Source organism: Falco naumanni, chromosome 7 (genome assembly GCF_017639655.2).
Source record: "Falco naumanni isolate bFalNau1 chromosome 7, bFalNau1.pat, whole genome shotgun sequence".
Taxonomy (NCBI): domain Eukaryota; kingdom Metazoa; phylum Chordata; class Aves; order Falconiformes; family Falconidae; genus Falco; species Falco naumanni.
Window position 1 is genome coordinate 25442496 of NC_054060.1, and position 23656 is coordinate 25466151.

The 23656-nt window shown below is 41.4% G+C and overlaps 2 protein-coding genes across 4 annotated transcripts in view; one reads left to right on the plus strand and one right to left on the minus strand.

The window, feature by feature from the left end:
- Nucleotides 1–23656, plus strand: part of FANCM (FA complementation group M) — a 75674-nt gene that overhangs the window by 4448 nt on the left and 47570 nt on the right. For all 3 annotated transcript variants that reach the window (XR_005828850.1, XM_040600437.1, XM_040600439.1), the window contains exon 5: nucleotides 23092–23223. Coding sequence is in view for 2 of the 3 variants with exons in the window: in XM_040600437.1 (XP_040456371.1) it covers nucleotides 23092–23223 (132 nt within the window). In the remaining variant the exon portion in view is untranslated. The remainder of the gene's footprint in view (nucleotides 1–23091; nucleotides 23224–23656) is intronic.
- Nucleotides 1421–15317, minus strand: LOC121091148 (heme-binding protein 1-like). Its single transcript, XM_040600440.1, has 5 exons — nucleotides 14998–15317; nucleotides 8592–8683; nucleotides 7181–7322; nucleotides 5626–5809; nucleotides 1421–5180 (listed from the first exon to the last, which is right to left on the minus strand). The coding sequence occupies exons 1-5, from the start codon at nucleotides 15221–15223 to the stop codon at nucleotides 5009–5011; spliced, it is 816 nt and encodes a 271-aa protein (XP_040456374.1). The 5' UTR covers nucleotides 15224–15317; the 3' UTR covers nucleotides 1421–5008.

Sequence of the window (23656 nt, forward strand, 5' to 3'; positions counted from 1 at the left end):
TCTTGAGAGCTTTTTTCTTTTCCTTTTTACCAGTAGGCAATGTCCAAATACAGGACAGAGTAGCAGGGGCCAGAACTGTTGACACAGACCATTAAGTTGTCATTGACTGGCTCTCTGTGAGGTACCAGTAGACAAATGATATTACATAAGATACTACTGCAAAAAGTTCAAAATGCACGGGTTTTTTTTTTGGTTAGAGACATTAAAAAAAAAATAGTATTAAGTCAGTATCAGATTGTTGGCCTTAGAGAATGTTTTCAGTTAAATGATTTTGGTATAGTTTATGTGAAGACCATTGGAAGGCAAACTTGGTCGTTCATTTTCTAGATTGAATTAGAGCAGCTCTTTTCAAACCAGTAACCTGAGAGTGTATTTAAATGAGGAAGTTCCACTGATAAGCAACCAAGAATTTTACAGATAATTTTGCATCACTACAGGTGCCTCTGAACGTTCGCATTGAGTGCAGGCATTTTATTTGAGGTGTTTCACTTGAGATTTAAGCTGAAATAAGTTTGTAGGTTTGGCTAATCTGGTGTAATTGAGGAATACAGGCAAACACTGGCTAAACTGTCGCTGTGGTTTCAGCGTTTTCTATTTCCTTTCTTTGATCTGGTATTTGCATTTGTATTGCTACTGCCTTACTTAGGAAGTATGACTTGTGAAAACACAGAAGGTATGAAAGGATGGTGCCCCAGCCTTTTCTAGTGCTGGTAGCAAGCCAAGCTTCAGTCTTGAAGATCTCAGCACTTTCAAAAGTGGCTCATATACTTCAGTTGCTGTGGAGGTACTTCTGTAGCTGTGCAGTTTTCAGCAGCACACCTGTGGACCTTTGTCTGTGCCCTGAAATTAAATTACATCGTTTACTGTGCTCCTGTGTTCTGGCCTTTGAGCAGTTTGAGATCAGGGTATGTGAGTGCAGCCACAGAAGCAGCAAGTATATGTTGCATTATCCTTGTCCCTTGCCAAAAGAATCAGGAAGTATGTTCTGTATGGTGTCAGGATTTAAGAGAAAACTCAAATGCTTATGTCGCTCTCTGTGAAGTATTGCTTCTCTACAATTTGATTCTGAAACCAGTCCTACCCTAGCCTGTGCTGCAGTAAGAATTGTGGGAGACTGTGCTGGACACAACAAAAATGGGGTTGCAGATGGCCTCTGCAGTGAGGAGGAGTGAGTTTGCTAGCAGACCTGCTGACTGCAGCACAGAGACTCCAAATGTATGTGTTTATTTCGAAGAATGCATGGCTTTTGAAAGTTATTTAAGTTTTTTGATGTCTTAGAGTGGCCATCTCAAATTTGGGGCTTAAACAGCTCTTGTAAAATCAGAATAGCAACTTGTGACTTCCGCTGCTCCCGTTCAAAGGAAAGATAATTAAAGGACTCCTGTCTTACAAAAATGAAAGCCAGGTGTACACTGCACAATACAATCATTATCTTTAATTTTGACAAACAGTAACAGTAAACAAGACAACACTTCAGTGAAAATGAAGGACAGTGTGAAACAGCACAATGCAATAACACAACGGGAAGATTATATTTGTGTACATACAATAAGCAAGGCCCTGAGTATCACAATAGCTGGAGTAAACTTCTTAGGCACTAATGCTTGTTTGAAAAATACACAGTATGCAGGACAACATTTATCTGTTAAGGCTACTTAATTTAATCTTCAAAAAATATGGGTGAATTCTGTTTTATTATCTCCTTTGGATAGTGGAAATCTAATAACTTCAAATTTAAAATCCATTAATTAATGGCTTACAAAGTAGAGCCACAGATGGATAATAAAATACCTATTCCGAAAACAGGAGATAACCACGCTTGACATAATGTTTTCAAACTGTCTGAAATTATGTATTTGAGTAACAGTGATGTTTCCGTGGCATTCACTGGTATAACTATTAGGTAAGCTTTATTTGTGTGTTGGTTAAAACCTGCAATTCTTTATGCCTGTGCTTGTGAGGGCCAGTTACGGAGGTTGCTGTGACATTCCATAGCCATAAAGTGTATCTTCAAACTTGAGATTAATGGGTTCTTTCCCAGCAGCAGAAGCTGTCTAACATAAGTCAAAATAAATACTATCTTGGAATTCACAGTTTTACATAAAACAACACTGAACACTTTGCTGCAGTTAGGATATCAGCACATTCAGATAAATTATTTTTATATTTCAGTAACAAGAATGTTTCTATAACATACTGACAAGTAGCTGAGTCACAGAAGTATTTAGGTGAAGATTGCCTACGGAAAGAGACATAAGATATAGCAAATGCTTTTTGCAATAGACATTTAAAATGTAAAGTATGTACAAACCAGTACTTTATGGTGAGAGGATTTAACTACTTTCAACAGCTATGATACCGCTGTGCCAAAGCATTAATGTAATTGGCAAAAGCAATCAAATTGCAAAAACTTCCTCAGTTTGCCATAAAATCTTGTCAAAGGTGAAAACTTTTTATTGTCTCTTGTGAAAATATTTGGGAGGCCAGATGAGGGGAAACCAAAACCTGTTATTTAATGCCTCCCTGGGCCTTCTACTCAACTTTGTTTTTAAAAACATTGTCATTAATTTGTTAGCTTTCACTTTAATACTGGCTGGCATTTCCAGCAGTCTGAGGAAATGTTAAAAATAAATAAAAAGCGAAATAAATAAAAATCAATAGGGATATGATCCAACATATTGAAAAGGAAGTTGTTGGGTTTGGTGGGTTTTTTTCCCCCCCTCAGGGCCATGATCTTGTATCTCAAACAAATTGAGAAGAATAAGAGACGTGACAGGTACCTTCATAGTCTCTTTCTGTTAAGTAAGAATTCCTTTGATGTGCATTTAAATTGGCACATCAGACAAAGCGGTTCCTACTTCTGGCCACAACTGGCACAAGCATTTGTCCTGTCACCTGGCAAACCAGACTTGATAGCTTTCTGGCTGGAGTAAGAAAGACCCCAAACCCACTGTCTTTTTTTGAGATCCCCCCACCTCAGTTTAACATCCAGTTAATTTGTGGCAATATGAATGTCTATGAATGCTGGACTAGTGCAGGGTATCTGAACAGCTACAGGTTCAGAAGAAGCGAGGATTGCTGTTTTGGTTTGGTTTTGGTTTTTTTTTTTTCCCTCTTCCCCCCAGACTATCAGTTTGTTTGTATTAAAACTAAGGCTTTTCTCTCTCCCCCCACCCTTCTCCTTGCTGTCTCCCCAGCAGATCTGTGGGCAGCAATCACCAGAGGGCACCTTGGTCATGCCTAAGCCCAGTCAGCCAGGGCCAGCCAGCACTCTCTGATCCTGCTGCTCAACAAGAGGTTTTAGGTTAAGCATAAAGTCGGTTTTGTGCAGCGGAGCGCCTTATGGAACTGGGATGTTTAAAGTTCTTGAGACCTATACGTTCATTCAGAAGTACTACAGAAATTGGTTTTGCTTGCCAGCTGACTACTGTAAAGCTAGCAGACACTGGCTCTGGTTGCAGTTTGTATGTTGTAACTGAAGAATACAAAAGCTCTATTTAAAGCCTAAATCCTGTAATCCATAAATAGCGCTGGTGATGCACTTAATGTCTTTTTATATAAAATTTAATTTACTTCTATTAAGTTTAAACTCTACCTTTGTATCCGTAAGAAAGAGGAGACATTAAGAAGCGATTTTTGAGAGCAAAACTTTGCTACCCCAATTCTCCAGAGCAGTAGGCACTCTTTAACTGTGGTGAACAGCAAAGTGTGCATGCTGCTCTCAGACCTGATGTGCACAGAGCTGTGTCAGCTTGGCTTTCACTCACAGCGTGCCAGACCAGCAGTTGTCTGCTTCAAGAGTTATCATACGGATGAAGGGTAAAAGAAACAAGCTGCAACACAGAAAATTAGATATTAGGAAGGGAAAAATTCTCACAGTGAGGATGGTCAAATACTGGAGTTGGGCCCAGAGGGGTTATGGGCTCCTTATCCCTGGAGATAAGTAAAATCTGGGGGTGTGAGGCCCGAAGCAGCCTGCTCTGCCAGCACTGCTGGCCCTGCCTTCAGCAGAGGGCTGGGCTGGGTGACTGCCAGAGGTCACTTCTAGCTGAATTTTTTTCTGTGATTCTGTGAAGTGTTTGTGTCACTTACAACATTAGTAGTGTGGTACTGCCATAAAAGTGTAAAAGGTACTGAACAAATTAATGACTTCAGCTGCAGTGTTTTAACATTCAGCAAAGCTGTAAGAAGAACATGCTCAGAAATCTGAAGAGTTAGAAATAACCACTTTCTATTAAGGAATGCCAAATATAGTCATGGAATTACTATGTGTGTGTGATTAAGGTAACTTGTAGTTTTTGCTATCAAAACTTTAGTGAGCAGTAAGACTGTTCAGCTTTCTTGGCCTCTTCTCAAAGTTAGAAGTACTTTGGTTGAATGCTTTTTGAGGTAAGCATTAAGAATCTCTGTTCCACAGATGATGATGTTAAAAGCAGTCAGCATTGGCCTACTCTTACTCCTTGGTTTAATCCCAGTGGTCTAAATCTGGTAGTTACCTTCAGAAATTAAGACCTGAACATTCTTTTCCTGAAGCGTAGCCTGCACGTGTGAGGTGGTTTTACTGTGTGTCCCACTGAAAGCCCCACCAGGGTCCTTGTGTAGCTGGTGCAGCACTAGGTGGCTAGGGTGGGGGCTCCAGGGTCTCCCCTAGCACTGTCCTAGGCCACCAGCAGTCTAGAGATGCTAGTAAGGGGACGAGGAGAGAGGTCTCTGTCTCCCTTATCTTGTTAAAAAAAAAAAAAAAAAAAAGATAAGGTGAACTAACTTTTAAAGTGCTAAAAATCTCCATTAAAAATTGTGTAAAAACTGTAAAAGTTGACACGGGAAACTATGTTTCAGGTGTTACCTCTGATTATTAAATTGGAGCGATTGCCTTGCTAAACTGGCTAAAAGCCACATGTCTAAAATCTTTGAGGGTCTGACATCTAGTCTCATGCAATTCACTTGTAAGATTCTGCCAGTAAATCAGAACTGATTCTTGTGGCTGACGAGCACCAGAAAGGGGAGGCTATGGTCTCTGGAGGAACCAGATCTCGTTGTGTCGATTGGCAGCAGCTGGGTTTGTATATCCTGCAATGATGAATGTATCCTGCAAACATAACTCGGGACTCTCCAGAATTTCTGCCAACAGGTTTATTTCTCTCATTATAGAGTCTTCATTGGTGATTCCTCTGAAGCTCCTGTAACAATCAACTTCATATCAAGTTCTTTTTAATACCCACAGTTTTTCCAGAGCCTAGACATGCCTCCTAAATCATTTAGTCATGTTTCACAAATGATACTGTCTGACTGTGATTGATCTCAAACAGATAACAGGGTTGGGTTTTTTTTCTTAAATTTTCAGTGATATGTCAGGCGCTTTGTTCCCAGCTACACAGAGTAGTCTGTGCTTTGAGATGCTGTTACATCTCACACTTACAGATGCATCATTTTACCAAGTAAGCTCGTAACCGTTATTTCCTGAATATACCAGTTTCATGAAGCAGGCAGCTTTTCACCATTACTGAAAATCAAGTTTTACCATTTATTAGCTTTTAGAACTTGATTCAAGAGACATAACATGCCCAAATTGAAAACTGCATCTTTTTACCTTTTCTACCAGAAAAAAATTTAAATGGTTCTTACCTACTATAAACAATAGTAGAAGGCCATTCTTCAATGCTGATGTCAGAGTCAAAAGGGTGAGGTGGCTCATCCTGCAGCACTTCAGGCAGGTAGTACGCTACTGTCACTGACTGTGTCATCGCCGATTGAGATTCATTTGTATGGACTATGGTCACAATGGGTATTGTTATCCCCAAGTACAGTCCTAAGGAGACATACGTGATTTCTTAAAACAACAAAAAAAAGTCTACACACTGTGCTCCGCTTCTGAACTCATACTGAATAATATAAAGTGAGTACCACAGAGCAGTTTTGTTACTAAAAGGAATTCAGTAAGATGTTTTAGAAAATGGAGTTGTGTATTCTGACTTGGAAGTAGCATTTTCTTATGCTTTGTAGTCTGTGTGTGTGTATATATCTCTCTCTGTAAAACTTACATGTGCAAATGTGTGTGCATGTATGTCTAAAATGTAGTATATGGTGAGCTCTCCTATCTTCATGTAGGGTGAGGAGTTTTAACTTCCGTCCCCCTCTTAAGAGGGTTGTGTTTGTCTTGTAAACTGACCTTGTGTCGTGATTTAAATATTTGGGAGCAAAGAACGTAGTTGAGGTAAAAGGGCTGCCTTGTGAATTCACTGAGAATTCGCTGTTACCAAAATGTTGCTATGTTCTTGGAACGCTATAGGAAAAGGTTGACTTTCTTGACTGCAGGTAACAGTGATGACTAGGAGTGGGTTCTGTACACAGTTTGAAAACAAAACCTGCACTGTTCTGGAGCCAAATTTACTTTTAAACGATGTAAAAGTGTTAAAAGAATGAGGAGAGTGGGGAAAATACCTGATTAAGGCAAAGCTTTTGTGATCAATGCTTTTAGTTTCTTGGAAAGAAAATTAAGGGTTGACTTGATTACAACACACGTGCTACTACAGAACAAAACACTGGCCATTACAAGACTTCTTAGTCAACTGGGGAATGAAAAAATGAGAACTGATGGCTGGAAGTTGAAACCAGATCAAACTGCATTGGAAACTAGGTGGATGTTTTTTATGCAGGCACAAGGACATTGTGGACTTGCCATTATTTTAAAGTACTTGACTTAAAACTGGATTATCTTTCTGGAAAACATGCTTCAACCACATAAATTTTTGGTGTCCATTCAGACATGCACAATTTAAGTATCATAAACTAAAATGGAGGCAAAACATTATAGTCTCTTCTGGCCTTACACTCTGAGTAGATCAGTACTGCTGTGAAAACTAAACCACTAAAATTCTGTAGTGAAAGCCTTATTTCTAGCTGACAGCTGTACAAAAATAGCCATTGTCAATACTCAGGCAGTTGTCACAATGGCCCTGGAAACAGGGATGGCTTCCTGCAGATGTTCTCTTCTAGCACATACACAGAGGAAGCAGCACTTTGGTTTAGACTCTGCTGGAAAGGCTGTATTGTGGGAAGATGTCCCTCTAGGCAGGGTGGTGTGTTTGGAAAAAGCTAATAAAAGTATCTCCCCAGTTAGGACATGCTAGTGCATAAATACAGTGTTTTAACTTTAACGTAGAATTGTGGTACCAATTACCTGAGGAATTCTGCTCACAAATGTACCTCATAAGCTTCATGAATCCAAGGCATATGCTCTGTTCATACTGCTTTTCTTTCATTTTTATACAAGCCCACTTGGCTTTTCCGTATTGACGTTTTTCATAAAGCAGATCTCCAAGCTGCAAGCACAGTAAGATAACAATTTTGTATTTTAAGTTAATCATCTAGAAAACCCAACCAAACAAGTAAAAGTCAAACAGTATTTCAGTGCTTTACTTACGGCATCAAGAAATCAACTTCTCCAGGTGTGTGACTAGGAGAACAGCAAGCATAAGGAATGATTTTAAGTCTGTGCCAGCTGTACCTTAAATGCATACTATTTAATACTTACATGCATTTAATTTCAAGGTCTAGGCTGGCATATAATTAGATAACCAAAACCAATGCAGTGTGTGCATCTTCCTTGAATGGAAGAATAACTATTTTCAACTGTTTCAGCTGTCGGTGAAATGATCTTGAATGTGAATTGCAGTTCTCATATAAGTCAAGAAGGGGTATGCTGCTGATCTTGGACCAAAACTTATTTCAACATTCTTTAAAATAAGAACCTGTCATCTTCTGGACTTGCAGTATTAAACATTGTTGCAATTAACACTGAATAACCTTATTTTTTTATCTGCAGTTATTACAGTAGTACTAAGAAATTGCTTTCAAGCATTTATTTACAACATAAATAGCCAGGAGTCCCAAACTGTATAGTGAAATATACTCACGTGAAATATAATCAAATTGTGATATTTATATGTTTGAATTGTATAGCTTTGCTTAAAAGAAATGTGACAAGAAATCTTCATGTGTGGTTGGTAAAGATTTTCTTGATTTGTCATATATTGAAAGTTAGACACTTGTTTGCACATTTCCTGAGCTACAAACAATTTCCTGGACATCAATTTTAAATTTTGATTAGAGGGTAAGATGGTTTTGATGAGATGGGTTTGGAAATTGCTGCTTTGTTTGATAATGATCAATGATACAAAAGTACATGTTTGGCTTTAAGTTCAGATATTAATCTCATTCAAGTACTCTTTGCTAAGGTTTGATTAACGTGATCATGTAAAGAAGAAAATGCACTGATTTAAATGAAAATAGGTATTTCAAATGTCAAAATACAAGGAGTTTTTGTTAAATTAATTATAAAATGTCATAAATGTGTAATTTGGTCATCTGCTGACTTCCCTGATAGTTTCTGCTTTCCAAAAGGGAAAAAATTTCATATGTAAAAATGGTGAGTTTTTAAAAATGAGTAGTTATCCCATTGTAATGCTTTGTGCTTTTGACGTTAAAAATCCTAGATGGTTAAAATAATTTTCTAAAGAAACATATTTTTGGAAGCTAGGTATTAATGTTGAAAACATTGTTAAAACTTCAGCTGGGAAGGGAAACAGTACCTTTTCTTTGCGGTGGATCAGAGTAAATGGGATGGTCTGTCTCTCCTGGGGGTTGTTGTTTCTAGTCAGCTGCTGAATTGGCTCTGCCATGTCTGCAACAACAAACCACACTTCCAGTTTTAGACATGAGGCTGTAGAAATAAAGATTAAATGTGTTTCATTCTGTCCCTTAGTTAAACTTCAGGGAACATTGTAACAAGTTTAGGTTGTCCTTCGATACTAACGGAAAAGGTTAACTGACTTCTGTCTCTGTACTGCTAGAAACAGCTTTCACTCCTGCTCTGCATATATGACAAATTACACCTGCCTATGGGAAGCCTTTGGTGATGCTGGGCGTTCTGGCCCTGTACAGATGATGTTGCCAATTCTAGCAACTCTTTCATGGTGGATTGATGTGTATCCACATGAAGAAGTAAATTGAGTTGCCTGCTCTTGATCACAGGTCCCAGGAAATACTACTGTGCAAACTCAGTCTTTCCAAAAGATGTCTTACGTCTAATATTTCACTGTATGTTTGAAATTACGCACTTTTCAGTGCTACCTATTAGTTGGGATATACATTGAGTGTGAGACCTGTGTTTTCGCTCAGAAGCCACAGTGCTGGAGCCGTTAGTGCAGCCCAGGCTGGCTGTTAGCCGAGTGTCCTGGCTAGCCTGGCCATTCCTGCTGCCCAGGTACCACACTGCTTTTCTCTGGGATGCACTGCCAGCTGCAGTCTCTGCAAGTGATAAAACAGAAACTGATGGAGTATGCATTCCAGCTGTGGGGATCCAGCTTCAGTGATGAAAAGTGGAGTTTTGCATTTTAAGTGAATTGCATTTTATATATATATAATTTTCTTTTTAATTCAGGCCCTTCTAGTAAGACCTTACAGGAGGGGAGGACTGCAAAATAAAACGCAAACAAATGTTTTCATTAAGAAGTAGAGAACATGAACTTTTGTTTGTAGTTTCAGAAGGAGACCGCACAGAACAGGACACATGCTATATCAGCAAGACTGCAGTCAGGCAGTCAAGGGAGGTGACTGTTCTGTTTGGTTCTCTTGAAGCTGCATTTCACATGCTGTGCCTGGTTTGGGGCTTCATGGTACAGAAATTGCATTGATGAACTCGAGATACTTCAGTGGAGGCCACCCAGCTGGTTAGGGCAGGATGAAGTGCAGAAGGGTCTGGGAGAACTGGATGTGCTCAGGCTAGAGGACAGACAATGAAGGTGAGGTGTGGAGTGGGGACTGAAGGGCAGAAATTATAGATGAGGGAGGAGAAAAGTGTCCTGTTAAGTGAAAGAAATATAAGATGAGGAAACTTAACTCCTCAATGTAGACTTCACTAAAGAACTACTTCTTAACAAGACACATGATTGTTTAACAAAGAAATTGGAACATAGATTTGTGCTAACACAGTTGCTTTTTGTTTCGCAGTAGTTTTATATGTATGTGCTGTCTGATCAGATACCAAGTACATTAGATGAAAGGTTTTATTTCAGTTTGGAAGGGGCAGAAGACTGTTGACTTAAAGCAAATACTAACATTCTAGCAAAACTATAACATAATATATATTATGGTAGGAATACAGCAAAGCAAGTTTCAGTGTTCTGGCTGTCAGGATCCGATACATCTGGCGGAAAGAAATAGTGGTTCAATGTTCTCAAATAGCCATAGTCCACATAAAGCATTAGTAAAGATGAAATGGAACATACCAACTTCATTTAACTAACAGGGATGGTGTATGTTTGGCATGCTTTTTATGTTTGCTGTTGCCTGTTGTCTTGCCCTTTGGAACAAGAAGGACTCAGAGTGCAGTCTAACATGTCATCATTTCTGGTCTGAGTTTGCACACTGGTGGCAGATCATTATGTGAAGGAGAGTGTTAATAGTTGATAATTGCTGAAGTACTCTTAAGCACCTGCATGCTCGCCAATACTGAGATGGAACTGAAATGTGCGGTGACTTCTTTAATGATTCTCGTGATTTGTAAGGAATGAAATAGCAAAACTATCCTATTGTTTCTAGATGTAGTGACACTAGTAATCATCCAGTCTGTAGCAATCATTATACTCCTAGCCAAACTCAAATGGATAGAAGGAGCAAAAATATATTACACTTGCATATATAATACTAGCGTATTCTAGTACTTCTGTTCTCCTACAGTTTTGTCATTTAAATGTGGTTGGATTAGGTGTATTTGCAACTGTTGTTGTCTTGACATCAATTCTAGCTGCAGTTTATAAATAAATTCTGCTTAGAAGTTGATCCCTAACAGACAGGCTTGGAAACTATATACAAGTTTTTTGGAAATGAGTCTTTCCATTCTTAAGATTAGAGTATTTCCTTGTCTTTCAAAGATTTCCTTGTCTTTCAAAGTTCAAGTAACAGACATTTGTGTACTTAGATACAGATTAGAAACTTAACTTTTATGTACAGTGTTTGAAAGTCTGGTTGTGAATTTCTGCCATATTCTACCTCATGGTACATACCAGATGTGCATGAAAAGGACTAAAGTTTCAAATGAAGTAAGAGGCCTTCTCTTGAGTGTTTTAAGTGCCTCAGTATCTTAAGTAGAAAAGTCAGGATGATGGGGCAGGAGAGTATAATCCATGTTTCAGAGAAGAGGAGAATTAAGATGCAGGAGAATTAACGTGGCCTTGGTCACTTAGTAAATCTGTAGCTGAGCTGGGAATCAAACCTACATCTCCTGGCATCCCATCCAATGTAGGGGTTTTAGGTTTAAGACTATTTGGAGTAGTAAAGATCCCTTTTAATGAAGGGGGAAAGGCTACACTTCAGTTAATTTTAACATTTTTTTTTAAAATGTCATTGGAAAACATTTAAAATAAAGTGATAACTGATATGTAAAACTGATCTCTTTGGAGGCTGAGAGAAAAATAATTGTAGATTAGACTTCAGCACTGAATTTTCCAGAGTATTCAATAATTAAGAAATGTTTTAGGACTCTAGAAAAGGTAACTCTATTTTTAGATCCCTTTATTGATAAGATCTTGATTGCAGGGCTTTTAAAAGTTTTTCTTCCCCCCCCCCCCCCCCCCCCCATTATTGCACAAGATAGGGATTGCAACTAATTAAAGTCCTTTTAGGAGTTTTATTCTTCTGTTTGTGAATCCCATGCCTGTCAGGCAGGACAGTATAACATTTGGATTATAAGTATTTTAATCTGCACAATACTTAAGACTATACTGCCAAAAGCAAGTGAGTTGCTCCATTTACACATCCAAGCTTGCAAACTTGAATAGTGATGTGACAAAACAAGGCACGATGAGCTGTAGCAGTGCAGCTAGGTAAAGGCTTGGTTCAATTATATTTCAAAATTGTGATTACAGTTGCTACTATAGGTAGGTATTGTGAAAGTGGCATATCTTTACTAAGGGATTTATATAGATAGGACACACTTGACAAGACTTGTTCATAGCAACAAGATTGAACAGTATTTAAATTGTTGCATTTCTTAATTTGTATCTGACTGGACCTGTTGGGAGTATCACTGAAGCAGGATATACTTGTCAGCTGCACCCTTAAATAATGTACATGCACATGAAACTTTGTCGTTCTGGACTAGAGGAGACAGCCTTTGTAATGATGGGAACCAAAATCTTGATTCTGGAGAGAACTAGTAGACATGTCTCTTGGAGAGAACAATCCAGAAACAGCTGTGGGAGGTGCCTAGGAGCACTGTTGGGGACGCAGGCTCAGGGCTGGGCTTCAGCATGGGGCTGCACACCGGGGTGACCTCCAGCAGCAGAGACTTTAGTCCGTCCCCCCATACTTCCTTCAGCAGACAGGGGTTCTGGCTGGTACAGAGGCTGCTGGGCTGCCCCTTACATGAGGTAACCTCAGCAAGGGGGGGTATGGTGGAATACCACCTGCCATTCAGAGCTGAAGTTTGATCTGGAGCCTGGGTACTTGACCTCAGAGCACACTGCTTTGTACGCTGAGTATCGTTAGACAGCTTTACACTTCAGCAAGCAGATGTTTTTGATGGGTAGCAGCTTTCCTGAGCTTGCTTGTTAATGGATGTTCATAAATTGAAACTAGAATTGAGAAATTTAAAAGTAACAGCTCTAGCATGTTTTCTGCTTCTACTGGGAGTAGGTAAAATACAGTTTTCAAGCCAAGAAAGTTAGATTGTACCTTTCTGCGCCTTTAATTTTCCTCTTACCTTTTGGTTGTAGGGTATGGCATAGGCCAGTCAGTCAGTCTACAGAATTAAGATCTTGGTAACAGTGATAAAGTGCAGTGCCAGCCATATAAGTATCTGTTGTTCATATCTTGCAAAATATCTTGGATTATCTTTTTTTTAAGAATGCTTGCAGTGTTCCTGTTATCTTTAGAAGGTGCTAACATAAGCTATGAAGCAAGTAATAATTTAGAAAGCTAGACTGTCACCCTAGAACAAAACAAGTGTCAAAGCTTGAGAGGGATGGTGATGTTCTTATTTTGCAGACTTTACCATTAGACTACAAGAAACCATGTTGTGTTGTTAGAGTCTTGAGTGCTCTGTTGGCACAGTCACCACGCTGGCAGTCAATAGTTAGCCAAGTAAAGCGCTTGTATTTTCTTGTATTGTGGTGTCAGTGACTCCAGCTGCTTGGATGGGGCACACCAGTCAGGAGAGATGCTCTACTCCCTCTTGATGGGGGGGATTTCTCTCCCCAGAAAGTCATCTCTGTGGCCCCTCTGTATTCCCTGAGGCTCAAGTACATTTTAGCTGACTGGGTACTAAAGGTGGGTATAAAACAGTTAACTTAAACTTTGAATGGACCATGTAAACTACTCAAACAGCCTAAGAGAGTTTGCCATAGTTGAGATGTAGCCTGCTCCTGTCAGATAGCCCTGGGCAGATTTTTGTAACACTTGTTTAGCATTACAGAGTAAACCTTTTATAATACAGTAACTAAAATCTGGTAAAATGCTACTTTTGAACCTATTTCCTAGACTTCATATCCTGCCTAATAAGTCCTAGACATTTCAGTGCTTCGTTTCACTATGTTGTCAGAATATGTAATTTTGTGGGAAGGAATCTTGTTTTCTGCCGCACAAAGCTACTCTTAAGGAGCAACTTGGCAGCCATCTGTTCACCCCTCACTCGTGTACAGGTAAATAGGGAGCCCCTCTCCTCTCCCCCTCCCTCTGTGCTCCTGCAGAACCTGAAGCTGCCAGGTCCGATGCACACGGGTTACAGATCCACAGCTGCTGGAGCTTGTGAGGCTACTGGGTGGCACAGCCGGTGCAGAGCACCCAGAGACCCCTCCTGCAGGGCACTGGGAACAAGGCAAGCCATGGAACTCTGCTCAGACTGACCTTGCTCTTTTAGCACCTGACAGGACATTAGTTTTAATAGTTAAAACTTTAGAAATATGAGACTTCCAGGCATGACTTGAAAAGGAGGTTGTACCCTGACTGCAGTGTTGGAATATAGAAAAAGTTTAAGTAATTAATTAAGTAATTTCATTTTGGTAGCATCTAGTGCAGTCTGTTGTTTAGGGATTTGCTGCTTCCCACCCTCTTTAGGGGTGGATTTATCAGAAGAGCAGAGATGCTAAAGATCCTTTTCTGCTTCTGTCTGCAGGACAGAGCAGATGAGTTAAACTTTCTGAACGAGCCAAGTTTGCAGTTACTCTTTGCTGCTTGTTAGGAGTTACCTGACTTGTTACAATCTTTCAGAAAGTTGAAAATAATTTTTTAATAATGTAAACCTGGGAGGTTTACTGTCAAAAAGCAAAGTCCATCCTTTTACTTGTTTAATTCTGTGCTGTCTTTCATTTCAAGCATCTTTCCTTAAAGAGCTGCATCGGTACCAGGGAGATGTTCTTACGAGCACTTTTGCAGGTAGTCAATTTAATATTTAATTAGGACTGAAAACTCACGTCAGTCCTTTTAGTCTAAGTGGGTCAATCCACTACTACTACAACCGCTTCTCTAAGCTAGAGAAATCCTTCGGCTGGCCCTGCGCAAAGCTCCTGCCGGGCTCTGTGCACCGACGCGTGCGGAGCCGGGACGGGCACTCCCGCGGTGCCCGGGGCTGCCCCGCCGCCCCGCTCCTGCCCCGGTCCCGGGCCAGCCTGGCCCCGCGGCCGGGGGCGCTGGGAGCCGTGCCTCGCCCCCTCCCCTGGGCAGGCAGCGGGGTGCCGGCCCGGAGGACGGGCACCGCCGGGGCTCAGGGGAAGGTCTGGGGTGTCGGGGCCGATTGCCGTGGCCCCGCCGGCGGGGAGGGGTCCCCGGGAACGTGTCACCAGCGTGGGGGCAGCGGCTGGAGCTGCCGGCCGACGGTGAGCAATACCGGCGCCGGGGGCGAGCTCGCGTGCCGCCTCCCGGACGCCCCTGGCCCGGCGGCCGCCGTGGGCGTAAGCGGCTTGGCCCGGCCCCAGCGCTGCCCGGCGGCGCGGCTCTTACCCCGGGGCACGTCCACCTGGTGCCCTCGGCCCACGCTCTGCCAGTAGCTCAGCAGCCGCTCCTGCTCCTCGTCCTCCATGCGCTCGGCCTCCTCCTCCAGGCTGCTGCCGTTGCTGTGGTACGCCGAGTCGGGGCTCTCCTCCGCCATCCCGTCCAGGTCCTCCAGGGTGATCATGGCCGGGGCGCCCGGCTCCGCGCCGCCCATGCGGCACCCGCCCGTCTCCATCGCGCCCAGCCGGGGAGCGCTGCCCGCGCCGCCTTATGAAGGGCTCGCCCTGCCCGGGGATTTGAGGGCGGGGGGGCGGGAGCGGGGTGTGCCTGCCCTCCCGCGGGCTGCGCCCCCCGGGGCAGGGCTGCGGGGCAGGGCGCTGCCGGCAGTCCTGGTGCTCTGTGGCTTCACCCGGTGCTGCAGGCAGGATCCGAGCAGCACAGATGGGAAAGAAGCCGGTGTTTCGTATGTGTTTTCGCATTAACTCGTGCTCTCTTTCCTAGCCGTTCTCTTCATCGCCTTTTTTCCCCGCTGCTCTGCATGTCCTGTTAGTCCTCCTTCATTGTGATTTTCTTCTCCTATTTTCATACCACGCCAAAAAGACAGATCTTTCATTTTATTCAGGAGTGGAGTGTCTGTGAAGTCATTCCAAACTGGCTCCGGTTTGGAGTGCAAGAGCCATGGGTCATCTGGTTGTTGGAAGTCCAGCAGTGGAAGGTGACAGCTGCGAAATTTTGCCATTGCTGAGGCGAGCCTTTGTGAGAGAGGCAGGTGAACAGACCTCTTACAGGGATGGAAGTGATAATTCCAACAGGACCTGAATTTGAATCAGGAGTCTGTGTAGGTTCTATTTGTAGTTGTCTTTCATTCCAACTTTTAACGTGAAGTAAGTGTTGTGGTCCTTCTTGTGCAGGCAGGAAAGGGGAACCTCTGGGCTTTTAGAATTTAGAATAATAGGAAAACAGTCATCTCCCATACACTGTTGAGATGCTTGCACATCTCAAGGACAGCCAAAGGTTAGGGATGGAAGTGTTGACTCTGTGATGTGATGCTTAATCTCCCCTCTCCACCCCCACTCCCCTTTTTTGTTGTTTTTGTTTGTTTGTTTGTTTGTTTTAATCAGTATTTTTCTCCCAGGCTCAGCTTTGGTTACTTAACCCCAGGAGGTGATCTTGGTGTGACAGTGAAGTATTAATTGCCTTAGAAGGCAGAGACGTGCAAGTCCTGACTGTGTACTTCTGACACTACAGACTGAAATCCTGCTGTTCCTATAAAATGTTTCTTCTATCGGCTAAAGCTGACCAGCCAGGGACTGGTTTCTTTGAGAATTTGAAAATGGAGGAACAACTGCTGGTGGGAACATCCTGAGAGAACGGTTCTTTCCTAGTGAATTTGGCATGTGGGTTTTTCTGCAGAGAAGTGGGATGCACTGGTGGTAGTTAGTGAAGCAGGTGGTTCTGCCGTGAGGATGTTTGGCCTCTTGGCTGTGGGCAGCGTGTCAGAATCAGAGACCCCTCTCTGATCTGAAATTCACTGAGAAGGCAAATCCTTGACACATGTTGGGGATGATACTTGCTTAAGTGTTTGGTCGTCTGATTATTTGATTTCATGGTCAGCTACCTAGTGTGCAGAATCACAGGATTCATTGAAAGCATGCCAAAGTAGACTATTTTCTGGCAGTTATCAGATTTTCCTCACAAATGTAGTGGTGAACTTCCTCTGCGGGGCAGCTACGTGGCTGTGGGTAGGAAGGTAGCTTGAAGTAAGGCACGATGTGAATTGATCCCTGTCACAGGTAGTTTCTACTTATACTTTAGTGCAGTGCTAACACTGACTTCAGTTTTGTGGGTAAGGAATTTTCCACATTATTTTGGAAGCTGGATTATTACTACCAAGTGAGGGCATCCTGACTTTTGGAGATTTCTTCCAGGAAGCCATTACTCTTGAAGAGCTGACTTTTTGAGGCAATGTGTAGAGGCTCTTCCTCTGCCTATCCTGCGTAAATAATTCTGGCACTTTCTTGCAGAAAACAGTCCCAACTCTTTTGTTCAGGCATTTATTATGAGAATGAATAGTTGCTTACTTGAAATTATTTCTGTTTAGAGGATTGCCAAGCATCATTGCTGGAGATGAAGAAAAAAGAAACCAAAAATACAACCAAAAGAAAAATTATTTAAAATTACAGCTAAATTTCTCTGTGTGAGAAATGCCAGAGTACTGACTGGCTACCTGTGAGAGAGAGACTGATAGGAGTTTAGGATGCTATTTTAAAGATCCACCTGCAGGAATTACTGTGTGTGTATTTTTTTTTGTGTGTGTGTCTTTGGTTTGTGATGTGCTTAGAAATTATGTACAAAGGGCTACATTTTATAGAGTACTGAAGATGTATGGTGGGCTGTGTCTAGATGCTGCTGTCAGCTCAGATAATAGCGTAACTGATTGTTTACTGGATTTGAGCAAAGCTAATTTCTGTTTATGTTTTTCACTCACTAACTTGTTAATTTTGTTTGTGACTGCTGGCTAATAAATAGTCACTCTTGAAATAATGTGGTTTTGGTAGTGCTGTATTCTTTGTGCTTTCCTGGCAGGTTATATCTCTGAATATATAAGAAAAATAAATATTCAGTCTTGCAAGTTGAGACTACGAAGCATCCTCGGTAGGGTGCTTCTTTCTGTCTGATGGCTAAGTGATGACATTTACTGGGTGGCATATGGATATAGAAGAGCCACTTATAAACTCTCAAGTGAAAGAGTAAAAACGTTCTCGGTGAAATTAGTTGAAAAGTAAAAACTGTGTAGACCTTCTTTTTTTTGTAACTTTTAAGAAATGAAAATGCTGTAATAGGAGAAAACCAAGGTGCTGGAAGAGGACAAAGTGTTATATCTTTTTGATGAATACCAGCCTCCAGGGAAGAATGGTATAGGTTCAGTGTGTAACAGGCTCCTGGAGAGTGGGAAGACTGTGAAGTGTCTGAATGAGTTAATATAAAGTTGACAACAAAACTTTCAGAGGTGCCAAGATCATTACTAGGCTGATCAGTATTGGTTTTGGAGAATTATAAGGTCACCTCAGAAACACTGCACCCTGCTGTGTCCCTGCTGCTTTATTTTCATTATTGGAAAGATAAGAAAATGTCAGTAGAAAGCTTACACAAAATAGCACTTTCCTCTTTCTTGTTTAGAGTTTGTTTGTCATGGCTCTGAAGTTTTACAGGGAGAGTAACTAAAAGTGAGCACTAGTCATAGTTGCCTTCCCTGTCAGAAACCCAAATACTTTTTTTCTGTTGATAGTTGTCCTCCTTCCCTTCTTTGATGTACTATACTATGGTTTGAGAGGCTTCATCAAATGTTTATGTTTAAAGTACAAACTTTATGTACTTTGTGGGCCTGAAAATTTTCTTTAGTCAGGTAAAGGATAGCCATATGCTGCCCTAGCTCATCCGTGAGATACCACCCTGGGGCTGGCCTGTTCTCTTATCGCTGCTGGGCTCTGTGACCCCAGGTGCTTTCATTTTTGATGGATTCTCAGAATCCTCTCGCTAAACCTGCAGTTACGGTTGGCAGTGACTAAACATGGTTTGTTACTGGGACTTCCTTCTGGAAGTTACTTTCAGGAACATCAGGTTTTCCGCACTGACACGTCTCAAGATAGCATGGTTTGTGAAACCCAAACCTTTCTAGTTTCAGTCCTAAAACAAAACAATGAATGCTCTAGATCTTCATCTGACCTTCCCTGGAGCTGTAGAAGGCCCTGGCTGCTTTCACGCCTTCCTGAAAAGTCTTTGCTCTCCCCTCAGACAGTATGATCACAACTCTGTTGTGAAGACTTGTGATAGATACACCTTCTGAGCTGGCTTTCCAGCTGTGGGTGGTGGGGCCAGAGCCTGGAAGAAGGTGGTTCTTTCCCTTTCTTGTCTTCCTTCACCCTCTTTCTTGAAAACTTGAAAATCTGGAACAGAGTGGTAACAGTGTGATGTCCATGTGGTGCACAGCCACAGCACAAATCTTTGAGTTCTGGAGTTGCTTGAGTTGCTTCCATACCCTTGGTTTTAGTGGTCCCTTGTTAAGGCAGGCCGCTGTGTCGGTGGTCTGTGTTCACATTCTCGCACACCTGTAGGTGTGATGGTACCTCACCACCACACAATGTAGTCTCATCTTCTTGCACGCCAATTCTGCGTCTGCCCCAGCACGTTTGAAAGGTCTCTGTGGTGTATTGGGCACTGAAGATGGCTGGAGCTGGGTGAGTTAGGAGAGCAGGGAAAGGAGATGAAGGGAGGCGACAGCTCTATTTAAGTACAGTGTGACTGTATAAAAAAAAAAAACAGTCAGGTGTATCGGTTGAGGCTGAGTGTGCTGTGGAGAGCTTCTGGCACTTAACCTTTCCTGTGGATAGAAGTGGACCTCCTGAGCCTCTGTTTTGTAAAGATACAGTCTGCTTAGTGGCTGGATTCTCTCAACCCCCTCCTTCTCCACTCTGAAAAAAAGATGGAATACAAGCAGTTATTTATGTGTGGTAGATTTCTTGGTTTTCTTTGGTAAAGAAGGCTTGCAAATCTGCAGTAAAATAATTAGGCCGGGTCATTTCTTTAGAGCCTTTGTTTTTTACTGTGCCAAGAGAAAAGAGATTAATAGCAGGTTTTTTTAGTGGGGTGTAGATGAAACAGTAACAGTTCTTTGCCTTGCCAGTTCGGTTTGTAATGCTCATGGTGGTCCTCAGCTAATGTCATAGCTCCAAATGGCAGGTCCTAAGCTAATCTCAGGTACATGCTTCACAAAATCAGCATGATTTGCTGTGGAAGATACCTTGTTCAGCAAAAACCTCTGTGTTCTTGTCAAGTTTAGTGCAGTACGTGACAACTTTGCCACGTTGTCTGTTATATATCGGTAGGAAACCTGTCATCTTCCTGAACTCTATTTAGTGAGTTAGCAGAAGCCGTGAGTCCTAGTAAGCGGTTAATTTAAATTAGTTCTACAGTTCTGTTTTTAAATGGATAACATAAGGCTTAAGTGTTTTGGAAAGATTGAGGAGGCTTTCTAGAAGTATTATCTTTTTAATTAAAAATAAAGGTACGGAGGCAAGATAAATGTAATTACCCTGAGTAGTGCTTGTTTCTGTGTCCCTTCTAAGTAGGTTATGTTTACTGTTCCTTATTAGTTTTGAAGCTCCAGGTGACTGGATCCTGCTGTCTTCTATAATAGTCTTCCTTGGTTTGTTTTGCAGAAGGTGATTAAATCAGACAGGGGTGTACAATGAGCAAACAGGGACAATATAATTTTCTTACATGTTATAAACTAGGTCAAGGGATGAAACATAAAATTACGTGTAATGGAGATTTCTTTTTAAAAAGCTATGCAACAATTATAGGAAATAATAAACCAGTGCTGAACTATTATACTTATGTGGGCATTACTTTTTAATGAAAACATTAATTTTTTTTCTAGAGAAACATATTTGTGTTCAGAGACTGACTTCTTTTCTACTACACAAGACATAGTTTAAACTTGGTCTTCAGCATTTCAAGTGTCCTCATGTCCAACTGTTTAGAGTTTGGTGGGAGGGTAAAGAGCTATTTCAGTGGCATCCCATTAAAATGAACACTGAGTTATCCCTTGCATGGTCAACACTTATTTATATTTTTAGAAATACTTTTTTTTTAATAAGCTGGCACAAACATTTCTATTTCTGTCCTTTTAAAATTACTTGTCAGATATGGGCCAGATTTAAAAACAAACTGTTTGGTAAAAGGAAGTTTTGAATTTTAAACTCTTAAAACTAAACCATATATGAGATATTAATTTCTTATGCATTTAGACTTCTAAGTGGCTTGGTGGATGTTCTTGACTGTATTTTAAGAAAAGATTCTTTGATTTCTTTGTATTTTCTTTTCCTCTGGAAATTCCTAGCAATAGTGTAGTTTTCTGTTGGTGTTCACTTGTTGGAGTTACTAGTGTTAGTTGTTTGTTTGGTCTAAGTAATCCATTCATGTTAATTAGAAGGAATGCTTCGGGATGGAGTCTCTTGACTGTGCTTCGCTTTGCCCGGGTAGCCGTGTGAGGCAGTGACCCAGGCTCCCTGTAGGTAAAGGTAAACCTGAAGATGAGGGTTGGAAGTGCCTTGGGGCTCTTTGGCCCGCACAGCTGGTCTGGCATCTACTGCCCCAAGAGACCTGGAGCAGGCAGTGCTGCTCAGCATCATCCTGCCCTCGGCCGTGCTCCTGTGGGCATCACCTCTAGGTGCGAGCAGGTGAGCTGAGCTAAAAGCAGCAAGCTGCCCGAGACGTGGTATCCCAGTCTGAAGGCCCAGAGCAAGGAAGAGGAGCAACCTAAGATGCCCCAAAGCATTCAGAATTTAGGCTTTGTTTCTATTGTCAGCAGCCTTTATCTGTTGTAATCTGCTTAGCCTGCTGACTCCAACTAGCTGTTTTTGAAAGACCTGCAGGAATGGAGTGGGCAGTGTGGAAATTCTCCAACCCATTGTTTCCCCAGTTTCGATGGTGCTTTTGCAAGTTTTCCTTCACCCTTCCAAAGTTTTCTTTGCCTTTTCGATTCTTTGGGGGATTGATGCCACTGTAGTTGACAGTGGCAATTATTCCCACCCTTTTTCTCAGGATTGGCCATTTAATGCCATATAGGCACTGTATGCAGAGTAAGAAGCTAAAGGAATAACATATTATAAAATAATCAAAGTTACTAAGCTGCCACTGTATTGACAGGGTAGTATGAGTAGAGTGTGGCTGTTACTAATATTTGTGCATCCTAACAGGCTCTAAAAGCCCAGCATACACTACGTGTGTGACGAGGACAAATGGAGTGTTGTTACTTAGTGTATAAACATGCATTTTACTTTTACGGTTGTCTTTCTCTTCCTGTTTAGGGCATTTTGTCTTTGCACGCTGAAGAGGTACTTAGTTCAGTATTGTTCGAGGCCTGAAAGTTAGACCCGTTTCTGTTGGTTCAGTTGTACCTGATCTTCAGAGGGCTGAAAGACCAGCAATAAAGGGATTAGGTGTTTGTTATGCTATAGCCTTCTTAGTATCGTTCTGCTGAACCGGTGTTAAAATGCCTGGAAGACTTGGGGAACACTGCATGCATGTAAGGGAACCATCTGCTGGCAAACGAAACCAAGCCTGCCTCTGGAGAAACTTGTTATTTTGCACCAAGATGTTCTTGGTGCTACTAGCCAAGTGGGCCAACAGATTGTAAGTAGTTTTTGTAGAACAAATCTGATTACTCCAATTATTACAGAGTTAGCGCTCATGCAAAACTAAGTCTATGAAAAAAATTCTGACCACCTAAGGCTGAGAAACAAACAGAGGAAAAACAGGATTAAGATGAATTAGTGCAGTTCACTTTCCCTGTTTCACAGATGTGGAAAGCAGATACATGTGATGTATGAGAACAAATTGTCTTTTGGCACGGCTTCCGAAAGAAATGGGGCACGCTGCTGTGCCAGGCACATCTGCCGGATGCTCATTCCACTCTGCTCACATCTCCCGACTCCTATCCCTTCCACACACAACTTGCTAACCTGTTGGCTGGTCCTCCACCTGCAGTAATTTAGACTTCCCAAAGATGAATACAAGGTTTCCTGAGACTGAAATGCCATTCAGGTTAGGGGTTACTAGTGAGTGGGAGCTGCAGCATGAGTTCAGTATCTGGTTACACGTCCCTTTCGTTTCCTCTCTGCTGGGTCAGTACTTGTGCGATTATAAAAGCACAGCCTGTGTTTCCACTTCCTAGTTATCTGATGGATATGGGGTTTTCTTGGGGGCAGGAGGATGTTTGTCTGTAGAATGGAGGGCACAAATCCTTAGGGAACAGAGTTTTAATAGTTCTATGGGTCTTAAAAAAAATATCTGTAAATAAGTCTAGAAACATCCTAATAATGGAGAACCTTACGGTGAGGCTAAGCACTGCGTTGTCATGTAGGTACAATGACAAATTATTTAGAAACCAGTGTAGTTTGTTTTGAAAAATCCAATGTTTCAGATAAAATAAATGAACTGCTTGTGTTCTGTTGTGTAAGAGCCGTAAAAATAAAACAACTTCAAAGGGCTGAATACATACCTTCACATCTTTTGTATACTTCTGTGTTTTCTTTGCAGGTGCTAGAAACATTTGCTGGACGCCTGATTAAAATAGGAGTTTTAGCAAGGCGGGATATTCCCAGCCTTACAAAGTACCAGATAATTCTAGCAAGAGATCAATATAGAAAAAACCCTTCTTCAAAAAATATGGTAAATGTCTTTATTTCATGTTATTAAAGTAGTGAATAATAAAGAAAGAAATAGAATAAAAAGTTTCCTGATACATTTTAAGTTAATTTCCTTTGTAACATTCTACTTTTAGCCCTGAAATAAAATGTGCTTACTTGTTCGACCTTTCTTGATGCTAATATAGGAAAGTTAAGGAAAAGCTGAAGAACTCAATTTCCAAACTGAAATTTTTTTGAGAACTTAACTTGGCAGTCAGTAATTACAATCTTATACTTTCCCCTCAGAACTACATCAGTGCTTCTATTTATCTGTAAATTGTCATGGAGTGTTCACATTTTGCAAACTTTACAAAGAATATTACCTAGACAGAAAAGACAAAAAAAGACTGAGTACCTTAAAAAGAACATTAGGAAATGCACTTCACAGTAGGCAAGCCAGCTTTCCTGGCTTCAGT